Source organism: Numenius arquata, chromosome Z (assembly GCF_964106895.1).
Source record: "Numenius arquata chromosome Z, bNumArq3.hap1.1, whole genome shotgun sequence".
Taxonomy (NCBI): Eukaryota; Metazoa; Chordata; class Aves; order Charadriiformes; family Scolopacidae; genus Numenius; species Numenius arquata.
The window spans coordinates 52,835,772-52,847,947 of NC_133616.1; the positions used below are offsets into that span (position 1 = coordinate 52,835,772).

At 39.7% G+C, this 12,176-nt stretch overlaps 1 protein-coding gene across 1 annotated transcript in view; it reads left to right on the top strand.

Moving 5' to 3' along the window:
* Nucleotides 1-12,176, top strand: part of HOOK3 (hook microtubule tethering protein 3) — an 88,456-nt gene that overhangs the window by 19,944 nt on the left and 56,336 nt on the right. Inside the window, exon 3 of the mRNA XM_074166684.1 lies at nucleotides 9,958-10,030. Within this exon, the coding sequence (XP_074022785.1) occupies nucleotides 9,958-10,030 (73 nt within the window). The remainder of the gene's footprint in view (nucleotides 1-9,957; nucleotides 10,031-12,176) is intronic.

The window sequence follows — 12,176 nt, forward strand, 5'->3', positions numbered from 1 at the left end:
GATTGATAAGATCCCACTGAGCCTTCTCTTCTTGAGGTTAAACAGACACAGCTTGCTCAGTCTCACCTTGTATGACAGAGCTCCAGTCTGTTAATCATCTTAATTGCCCTTTGCTGAATTTCCTCATATGTGCAGGTCTCTCTCATATTGGGAAGCCTAGCACACAGCTCTTCAGAGTGGTCTCAGCAAAGCTGAGTAGTACCTCCCTTTGCCTGCTGGAAGTGCTCTTCCCAATGCAGCCCAGGATGTGGCTGGCCTTCTTTGCTACAAGGATACATTGCTGGAATGTGTTCAGCTTGGTTTCTACCAAGCTGCTTCTCTGGAAAGCTTCTTTCTAACCAGTTGGGCCCCAGAATATACTGGTGCATGAGGTTTATACTTAATTTTGCTGAAATGCATCAGGTTCCTATCAGTCCGTTTCTTCAGCCTGTGAAGGTCCTTCCAAATGGCAGCATGACCATCAGATGTATCAAACACTCCTTCCACTTTTGTATTATCTGGGAACTTGCACTCTGTTCCATCACCTAAGTCACTATCAAAGATGTTTAATAGTGGTGACCCCATGGGTATGCTGCTAGTGGACTGGCCTCCAGCTGGATTTCATGCTGCTGCTCATAAGCCTTTGAGCCTGTCAGTTTAGCAATTTTTTAACCCACCTCACTATCCACTTAACCAGGCCATGCTTCATCAGTTTGTCCATGGTGATGTTATCCTGATCAGGCAGTCTGTAGCGGGTACCTATAACAATGTCACCTGTCTTTATTTGCATGGTCAACCTGACCTGTAATCTCTCAGCTGGCTCATCATCCATCCCAAGGCAGAGCTCATGCATTCGTGCTGCTCTGTCACACAAAGGGCATCTCCCTCTTGCTGCCTTCCCAGCTTCTTCCTAAAGAGCCATATTCATTCATGGCAGCAACCTTGTCATGTGAGCCATTCTACCATGTGTTTATGATCCCAATGAGGCTATGCCCTTGTAACTACACACAGAGCTCTGTTTCCTTCTGTTTGTTCTCCATGGTGCATTCCATTAGTGCGCAAGGCACTTCTTATGTGCTGGCACTTCACATCCAGTTTTGCTGGATTCCCAAGAATGAGAGCTTTCCCTGCAGTGTTTTTCTGTAGACCTGTCTTTATTTATGTGCATATGCTTGGGCTGACTCCATTTCGGCCTTGGTTTTTTTGTCTATGAGGTATCTCTTGTTCACATCATCCCACACCCTCTGCTTGCCAACAGAGATCACTACTTTGTCACTTGATGTTTGGTTGTATTTTCCCTCCTCTATTGTTCCTTGTTTAAAACCATTCTTACCAAGTTGGCCAGCCTCTTGCAGATGCTTCTACCCACCATAGTCAGATGGATCGCATCTCTTCCAAGCAGTCCTTGATTCTCAAAGAGGATTCTATTGTAATAGAAACCAAAATCCTGCTGCCAACAGCAGTTCATAGCTGGCTGTTGACCTGCAGGATCTGTCTGCTCCTCAAGCCCTTTTGGTTAACTAGTGTGATTGGGGAGAACACCACTTGGGCCTTGACCATAGCTTCTGCATAGTCACACTTGGTACTTTGCAGGTCTCCCTTGCTGAATAGCTGGTGCCCGGTTGAAGAGCAGGAGGAATAATAGTCTGAGGGCTGGACAAGCTTTGGCAACAATGCCATGGATTTAGACCCCTAGCAAGCAGCAACCGTTCTTAGATGACGAGTCATCTAAGAAGGTGAGGGCCCTCCATCCCTTGCTAGCACTTGCCACTTCCCTCTTGTGCTGCTGCATGGCTGAGGTTTACTGAACACAGATGAATTGTTTGACAGAGCCCTAGCACCTTAACTACTATGAGGGCACTGAATCTGTTCTGTAGTTGCAAATCCTCAGGTGGAGCAGGAGCTGTCCTCCTAATGAAAGAAAAAGCTGCCAGTTCACACAAGAAAAAGGGGGAAAAGAGGAAATCTCGATGCAGTCAAATGTTTCAAGAGAGCACTTTTTAGCATGTGGAAAGGTAAGATCTGGAGCATAGAATCCTAAAGGCTTGGAGTACAGTCTTTCTTTCCTACCTGAAGCTTCAAAGAGGATGTAAATGGTGCAAAGTTTCTTTCTGCACTTAATTTCTCCTTCTGTGAGGATGATGAGGGATCACTTGCCAGAATTATCCAATCTTTATGTATTTTTGCATCAAACAGAACTAATTTCAAGTAATGTCAGCAGTCCCCTTGCTCCAGAGTAATTGAAGCAATCTTTCTACTCTTTTAATGTATTTTGCTGGTGCACAAAAGATGACACAAACACACTCACCCCTGCCCTCCAGTAGAAATTATTCCACTTAAGGTTCCAACTAACTTAATGATGGTACAATAGTTGGTAAATGTATATATTCTTGATTGACTAGTTCAAAGACTAATCAGAATTTGGATCTAAAGCAAATATATCTTGATAAAAATCAAAATGGAACTTCAGTGACCAATAAATTTACTATTTTAGCCTAGTATTACCGTGACTTGAAGTACTGTCTTGATATTAAGAAAGGAAAACCATTCTGAGATACTGTTTTCAGCTGATGAACTTATCTTTTAGAAAGCGATGTACGATACAAATACTGCATTTCTGTAACATGATTTTAAAATATTTTCTGTGGCAATTGCTATACTGACAGTGAATTCTTTAGCTTACCCAGTTTATATGTAAAGATCAGCTAAGCAATTTACTTTCTCTGTGCCCTAGGTAATAATTTGAACCTGATAAAATTAAAATTTGGCTGTCTTACTTTCTGAAAGTTTTGCTTCAGATTTACCATTTTGCATACTTGTGAAATGAATGCATTGATTCTCATGCAAAGATTTAGCAATATTATTGCTAAATCTTGACTGCATTCCTGTTGAAAGAAACTTTGAAGTGCAGCAGCAAGCTGATCTTGGATTGTGAAAGAGGAACAATAACACAGGAACTCTTTTTGAGGGAAAATGTTATTGCTTCTTTTTCTTTTTTTAAAGTAACAGAAGATAGAGAAGAACTCAGATTAAGTGAGGTAGAGCATTGGTGAAAATTGAAAGATGTTGGGGTGATCCAGTCATCTGGAAATATTTCTATAGGACAGTAAGGATAGCATTTCATCTTGAAAACTTTTAAGTTTAAAAGTCTGAACTGTCTATTCTTTCTATATTTTTTTAACCTCCCCCTTCATAGAAAGAGTCCATTGGTACTTAAAAGGGCAGGACATAGTGGAAACAAGAAGATATTAAGACAGTAGTTCATGATGAGGAACAGTTTCAAAGAGCTCCCTAGTTCAGGGAATTAGTTAGCTTTAGATATACAGAAAATTTGCACAACACAACTGTAGGATTTGTTGTCAGTAAAAGAAAAAAAGGAAGAATATTAATCAGCTGATAAACCAACTGTGCCTTGAGTCAAGCGTTCAAAAGGGGCCAGCAGCTCCTTCCATTGTTCTCAATTTTTTGTACATTATTCTCAGTATTTTTTGCATTCAAGGTAGCAGCCCATTTGTAAATAAGGTACATTCATCAGAAGCAACAACTCATGTAGCAGAATTTTCTGTAATAAAGCTGCTGGAAGAGGCTGTGAGAAGGAAAGGGTACAGAGCGAATTACTGACACCTTCAGAAGCTTTTCAGTGATGTAGTGTGTGATATAAAATGGCACAAATTGGTACGTGATCACCTAAGGAATCTAAAGATATACAAGTCCATGGGACCTGATGAAATCCATCCCAGAGTCCTGAAGGAACTGGCTGATGAAGTTGCAAAACCACTTTCCATGATATTCGAAAAGTCATGGCAGTCAGGTGAAGTCCCTGCAGATTGGAAGAAAGGAAACATCACACCCATTTTTAAAAAGGGAAGAAAGGAGGACCCTGGGAACTACCGACCTGTCAGCCTCACCTCTGTGCCTGGCAAGATCATGGAACAGATCCTTCTGGATGCCATGCTTGGGCACATGGAGGACAGGGGGATGATTCAGGACAGCCAACATGGCTTTACTAGGGGCAAGTCCTGCCTGACTAACCTAGTGGCCTTCTATGATGAAGTGACTAGGTCAGTAGACAAAGGGCGACCTATGGATGTAATCTATCTGGACTTCTGTAAGGCCTTTGACACAGTTCCTCACAACATCCTGCTTGCCAAATTGGAGGGATACGGATTTGATGGGTGGACGGTTCGGTGGATAAGGAATTGGCTGAATGGTCGCACCCAGAGGGTGGTACTCAATGGCTTTAAGTCCAGATGGAGAACAGTGACTAGTGGTGTCCCTCAAGGGTCCGTCCTGGGACCAGTACTGTTTAACATTTTTATCAAAGACATAGACAGAGGGATTGAGAGCACCATCAGCAAGTTTGCAGATGAGACCAAGCTGTGTGGTGTTGTCGATACACCGGAGGGACGGGATGTCATTCAGAGGGACCTGGACAGGCTGGAGAGGTGGGCCCAGATGAACCTCATGAGGTTCAACAAAAGCAAGTGCAGGATTCTGCACCTGGGAAGAAACAATCCTCAGTATAAATACAGACTGGGGGATGAGGTATTAGAAAGCAGCCCTGAGGAAAGGGACTTGGGGGTGCTGATGGACGAGAAGCTGGACATGAGCAGGCAATGTGCTCTCGCAGCCCAAAAGGCCAATCACATCCTGGGCTGCATCAAAAGAAGTGTTGCCAGCAGATCCAGAGAGGTGATTCTGCCACGTTACTCTGCTCTGGTGAGACCTCACCTGGAGTACTGTGTGCAGGTCTGGAGCCCTCAATATAGAAAGGACATGGACCTGATGGAGCGGGTCCAGAGGAGGGCCACCAAAATGATCAGGGGGCTGGAGCACCTCTCCTATGAGGACAGACTGAGGGAGCTGGGGTTGTTTAGCTTGGAGAAAAGGAGGCTCCGGGGAGACCTCATAGCGGCCTTCCAGTACCTGAGGGGGGCCTACAGGAAGGCTGGGGAGGGTCTGTTTACAAAGGCCTGCAGTGACAGGACGAGGGGCAATGGTTTTAAGCTGGAGAAGGGGAGGTTTAGATTGGATATTAGGAAAAAATTCTTTACCATGAGGGTGGTGGAACACTGGAACAGGTTGCCCAGGGAGGTGGTTGAGGCCCCTTCCCTTGAGATATTCAAGGTGAAGCTCGACGAGGCCCTGGGCAACCTGGTCTATTTGGGGGTGTCCCTGCTGACTGCGGGGAGGTCGGACTAGATGACCTTTGGAGGTCCCTTCCGGCCTGGACCAATCTATGAATCTATGAAATGTGCACTATGTAACCAAGCACGAACATTTTGCTTACAGATTCAGTAGTTAATAAACAGGTGTTGGTAAATCCCCAAAGGACACTTCCTTTCTTTTTATCATGAAACCACCTTTGTCTTTGAATTTCAAGTACCATTAAATGGAATTCTCCAGTGCTAACTGTATTATCTCAGAGGAAGAAATTCAGCCTGTGCTTTATCTTCTCTGTTTTTGTATTATTCTGTAAGATTCATTGTTCATTTGTGTTCAGATGTGAAGATTACTGGTCTCTATGACTAGAATTGATATGAAATACAGTAAAATAAGATGCCTATACGCAGTCAGTGTTGATGATTATTTTACAGAGTGCTGCACTCCAGGAGTAAAGATTGGAAGCAAAAGAAAACATTTGAACTGTCTATACGTAGGCTGTGTGCATAAAATCATGTAGGTTATGCTGTTTAGAGCAGATAGAAGTGCCATAGCTTCTTTCTGAATTGCATCCTCTTTTTCTTCATGGTTTTGTTTTTTTTTTTGTAGCCTTCACTGATGTTACTCATGGTTTCACTATCTATAGGTATCCCTAGAACGGCATAATTCCCTGTTTTATACTACAGTTTTAAATTTTCCTTTCATCCCACTCCGGAGACTCTTTAGTACCAGATGTCCCTCTTGTTTTAATTCTTTCTTTATCTGTCATTCTGACCTTGGTAAATGTAAGAGATGGTATATATTTTAATTTGTCATCTGTGCATTGTGCCCTACTTAATGAATTATTCATTTGTTATATTATACATTGCAGCATGCTGTGTATGTTTTGACACATGTAAAACACAAAAGCCATGGTTTTGTATGTCGCTGAGGGAGGGAAATTTTTTGTAAACAGACATTTCTTAATGCAGCTTACTGTACCAGTGTTAAAATGAGTAATAGTCATGAGTTATACTACATGCTCTGTGGGTTGATTTTCTTAAGAAGAATATTTCTGTCTCTTGGCATCTATGATGTGGAGAGATGATCGCTTCAATAAAGGAAAATTTGCATACAAAATAAGATGGAGATGGTATAAATGAGCACTGCTGAAAACAACATCACATGAAGTGATACGGCATTAACAACAGCCTAAGTGTCTTGTGCCCTGAAAAATAGTCCCAGCTATCTGCATTACTATTCAGATCACTAGGCAGCAATCAACTGATATACAAATAACTTCATAAATCTGGAAAGTTATCCACTGGAAGAGATTGTCCAAGTCTGGATCTAGGCTCAGGAATTTACTAAATTCAAAATGCCTGGTTCAAACAAATCATCTCATGGTAATGATGCTCTTGTCAGTTTTCTGCTGCCCTTGTTTAGTGCAGTACCTCTTAAAAATGAGCTGGTAGGTTTTGTAATCACAGCTACTCAGTTCCCAACCACACATTTTCATATTTGCTTAGGTGATGCTTTTTCAAATGCTCTAAGAAATGACAGCATCTTTCCTAACGACATGGACTAAGGGAGTTAAAGAACTCTGAATATGACTGAATCATGATTTCTAAAGATTCATGTTCTAAAGATCCTGGTTTGAGGACATCTATCATACATCACAGTGGCCAGTCTGGCCCAAACCGTGACAATTCAGGAGAGGGAGACTTGTTCGCAGCAAGGGCTGTGAATGACTTAATGTCCGGAAGCTCCTTTTAAAAAGTATTTGTGGAAATTCTGGTGGAATTTTTTATTTATTTCAGATTTGTTTTCCATTAGTTTGATATATAGAGAAAGTATTGCTGTTGGGATGAACCTCAATCGGACTTTTGAGGACAGAAATAAAATTATGATTATAAAATTATAAAATATATAAAAATAAAATTATAAAATTATAACTAGGAATGATTCTGAGGTGATCTGTAGACGAGGAAAGGGTGATCATAGATGATAGATTTGCTTGGTGTTGATACCCAACCTATTGCTTTTCTGCTTATTGTATTCCTGGCAAAGTGTTTTCACAATATGCTAATTAATGTGTAATCTGCATGGATGTACTGTAAAGAGAATTGTTGGTACTATTCTGACCACTCTTATGTGTTGATGTTTTAGAGTGGATTCCTTATCAGCTGCTGGACCCTAGGATGCTTCCATGAGTTTGGTGTACTTCAAAAGAAAAAACAAATGGGATCTGTAGGAGAGGACTACCACACTGAGTTTAGATTTAATTCTCAGGGACCTTCCTTACATATGTCTGATGACATACATAAAGGTGTAGGTAGCCCAAGACTTCCATCAAGACAGTGAAGGCCAGTTGATGGTCTATGTGTTACTTTTATTGCAATGGTAGCTGAGACAAACTGCTTAGTTGCTATTGAAGTACAGGCTTCCCGGGTGGAATGAGTTGGAGCTGACCCTGGAGTCCTGTTACTCTTCCTCAGCTGATGCCCTTATTATTGAAATCAGGTATGCAGTATTACCCATCCAGTAAGTCCAAATATAATTCTGCTTGTGGGCAGTTGTTTATACTTACCCATGTGGCTGCTTGGAGTCATTATTTGCAATGAAGATGGTAAGTCAAGAATTCATATATTCAAGGCACTGCAGCCTTGAAGCAGCTGGAGATGTTAGTCCTTAAGAAAGTCCCATTGGTCTTTTTTGCTGGTGAAGCACAGGCAATAACGCTTATGTGCTTTCTCATTCAGCTCTGTTAACACTTCGTAGTTGTGTGTCTGTTGTAAGCAAGGCTCACTTGGCTGTTGGCAATTCCCAGAAGACCGATCAGAAAGATACAAGGGTGCTTTTTGAACACTACACCTCAAATGGAATCAAGTGGGGCCACATGCGGCTTGAAGTCTCATTTTTTTTCATTACTGTCCATTTTGTTGTGATTAGGTGGAAGCTAGGCAATTTAAAACTTTTTGCAAGGAGAGCCATTTGTTTTGTGTAAAAGCTGAATGTGTAAAAAGCTTTATCGCTAGTAGATCTTATGTTTCGAATCAGTTTCATTCTTAGGTTTACCTGTCTTCTGAGGGCAGAGAGGCCATTTGAAAGCTATTTGGAAACATCTGCTTCAAAACCAGATGAAACTCTGGATAACACACTGCTTTTTCTGTTTCATAGTTTTAAGATTCTGTCATCTGTGCTCGAACTGCACTGTTTTTGAATGGGAGTAATTTGGAGTCATCAACATAACTAGTAATTAAAGCTGTTCTTCCAGCTATATGTTTGCGGATGCCATGTCAGAGGAAAGGAAATATGCCGTAATCTTCACCAGAGCCTGTAACAGAATATGTAAAAATAGCAGTTGGAATGTGTCAGTAGAGAAATATTGCAGTTTGTGATCTCTCTCCATTGCTGTGTATTGTATCACGGATTGCTTGCAAATCTTGATGCACTATGAAGAAGACATTATGGGGAAGATGGAGTACAGGAGATACTGTGCATCATGTACAAAATACGGCTACAAAGTCTTTGCCCTATATAAGTACTGATGTAATTGCTGCATATATGATATAAATGTCATTTGAATCTCCAGACACATTCATAGTTTTCTTGAGCTTTTGCCAAAAGATCTCATGGCATCTTGCCCTTAAAAAAAGAGCTCAGTCCAGAACCCTTCTATCTGTAGAGGATACAGCAGTAAGTCTAATAGTAGTCAGTGGCAAATGCAGCAGTGTAAGTCCAGAAATTAGGATACTTTACGTGAAACTCTAACCTGGCCAACCACACTGACTCTTAAGAGAGAGTACATGCCTACAAAAAAAAAAAAAAAAAAGGTTGGTTTTTTCCCCCTGACTATGTTAACTTTAATGTTGGATGAAATATGAGCTTTCCTTATATTAGGTTGACCTACTCCTCTTAAACGAGTTATTTGTAGTGCATTCTATCTCTTTAGTTCTGATTGCAGCATTTTCAAAATTCTGTATGATAGAAGGAAAATTTGACTTACGCAACCAGTAGAAAATGTTAGCCTTTTGATGATCTTGGAACTTGGGGGCAAGAGTGTTTTGGGAGTTGTCTTAAGAAGCAACTTATAAAAGGTGCTTGTGAGAAAAAGGAATAGAGGGAAGAAGTTTATAGAAATAGAAGTATACTCTACAAGCAGTACATGTTCTTCTGTTCTTTATCTTGATTGCCTCATCAAAAGTGCAGAACATAGATAAACTTCTAAGGAAAGGTGTTCATAAAAAAATTTGTCTAGGGTTAGCATGAAGGAGATTTGCAAAAACTGATGGTGTTTGGTAGATAAAATAATAGTAAAGTGTGTTCTCAGTAGTAAAAACTTAACCTCAGCAATACTTTTTAACACTTCTCACTGTATAAAGACAACATATCTATTTTCAATTCTCAAGCTTCCTATTTAGAAGATGAGTAGTTGTAAGCAGTGTATAGCAGTAGGGATCTATAATATGTGGAAAAGTAATAATTTTTGTAACACTTTCAGGTAATGCAAGAAAATAGTGTTCCAGCACCAGCTGATAAATCGGAAGAAGAAGAACTTAGAGAGGGAAAAGCTGGCAAAATGCACTCCAAGTACAGCAGCTTCCTCAAAAGTATTAGCTACTCATGGCACAAAAATGTAACTGTGCTGTCAACAGCGTGCGAGACCTTAGAGAAGTGAGTAGTAACAGGATTCTAAACTACTATATCCAGGCCATGTGTCAGATACAGAGGTAGTCATTTAAATAGCCTCAGCCTGGGGTAGGGGCTTATCCACTAAGGTATCAACACAGTTTCTGTAACCTGTTTTTAATGAATATGTTTTTTGTGTTTCAGAGATCCAGCTTACTTTGATGAAAATTGGCTGAACAGGATCAAAACAGAAGTTGGAGATAATTGGAGGCTAAAGGTATTTGACTTACAGATTTGCAGACAAGTGAAGTATTTCAACTATTAATACAACATTGTATCTAAATATTAGCATATTTCTAGATTAAAACCTTGCTTTATAGTACAGCATTTTGAATTTTAGACCATTTTTATTACACCTATTAGGTTTTTTATGTTGTTCCAGTCCTGCACTGTTTAATTAAGAAAAGACATTTTGAGCTTGTAAATAGGTTTCAGTAATTTAAAATGAAAATATTAAAATAAATTTTAAGCATCAATTATCTCTGTTTTTTATATGCTGAATGAAAGATTTTTTTAAATGCAAAGTGTGAAAGAAGCATTAAAAAAAAGCTCTGAGAAGCAGCTGCATAAAAATAGCAGAATAATAAGCAATTTATTTAAATAAAAATGGCAAAGTTGTTTCCTTTTACTTTATCAGCTCTGCACAACTACTGAGCTTTAGGAGAGGAAGTTGTGTTTTTTCTGTGTTGTTTGTACTCAGCATGTTTTTTAACCGCGGTCTATTTGCTGGGCCTTGCATCACTTGGTACTCTAGTACTTTCTCTGAAATCCTTAAAGAACAGAATTTACAGTGCTATGGCTGAGGAGCATTTTGGTTTATAAAACCTGAAGCACATAGTTTTACATGCAGATTTTAATGTAGTTTCTGGCCAGTTTCATTCAGAGAATGATATATGTACCTTTCTAAATTGCCATTTCCTGCCTGACTACTTCGGGAAACAAACTAGTGATGGTTTTCCTATTAGTTCATGTTTCTGATGAAACCATTTTGTTCTGGCAAACAAAACCAATTCTGAGTAGCTGGGGAAGAGCTACAACTGTGAAACACTCTAGTACTTACAGGCTCATCAACATCAATGGCTGAATAGAGGGATGCACAAATAAGTGCCTCCTGAGACAAGGGTGAAGCATACTGCTGCTGTAGATGTTTTGACTTGGCCAGGAGACGTGTCAGCATGATCTCTGCTTCCCGGCCAGCTCCATGCAAGTCTGGGCTGCTTTAGAAGGTTTGTTGGCCTGGGCTACCAGTAAAAATGTGAGCACATTGATGAGGAAATATTGACTGGCTGGTGAATAAAAGACATGATCCCTAAACAGGCTTTATTAGTTCAGCTGCTTGTTAGAGCAGTTACTTTAAATGAAGTTTTCAAAGAAGCATATGGAATTGCAAGTGAACAGCTGGATACAGTTTTTATTTTTCTCTAAAATATTTCTGTGGCTTTTTTCTAAGGAATATTGAAGTCTTGCCTGTTAAATTTGAAGAAGAACAAACTGAGAAGTGTGTGTTATAATAGCATTTCAGCTGATTGAAAGTGGAGCAGCAGCTTCTGTAACTTATATGGAGCTTGAAGAATAAATTTTTTTTTCATGTCTCCCACAAATTTGGCAGATACTAAGGCTTAGCAGGTGTGAATAAAAAAAAAAAAAGGCTGAGCAATCTAGTAACTTCCCTATGTGATTGAGGTTGGAAAAACATTAGGTCAAATTTCAGTTTCTTACTGATGTCATTCCTTCTTGTTTTTCATATGTCCATGTAAATAAGAACTAAAGGCTGATTACATTTTTGTTTGAGAGATGTATACTCCAGGTTTTTGTATACATTTTTTATATACCACTTTTCATATTTTATATACTACCCTTTGCATAAAGAATACTAAAAGGCACAAATGTGTTATTTTAACTCTTATTTTTTAATCGGGAAAGCAATCCTATACTTTGCCAACTTTCTTCTTTATATGCGAGTAAACACTATTAGTAATCTAGTTGTTCAAATGTCTATCAGTCAATCCATCGTTTATAGGCAGGCTTGTAGAAACATTTTCAACCTGTGTACTTCTATTTGTTTGTCACTAGATTTAGACTGTAGGCAACATAATTCTGCATGACTCAATGATATAGATTTCCCTTCATATTTTAAAAAGCACTGTGAGAAATGGTAGTTAGTTTATCTCCCTACCTCACAAGTCATGACAGTGAGTTGAATTATATTCTTGTTGCTAAACATGGTTGCTTTTTGCCTCCAATATTATATGGTGTAAGAGTCACCACTTGTACAGGCTCTCCTGTATGAGTATGTGTGTGTATATGTATATATGTATGTGTATGACGAACCACATAAAGGAACTAATATAGTAGGGGACATA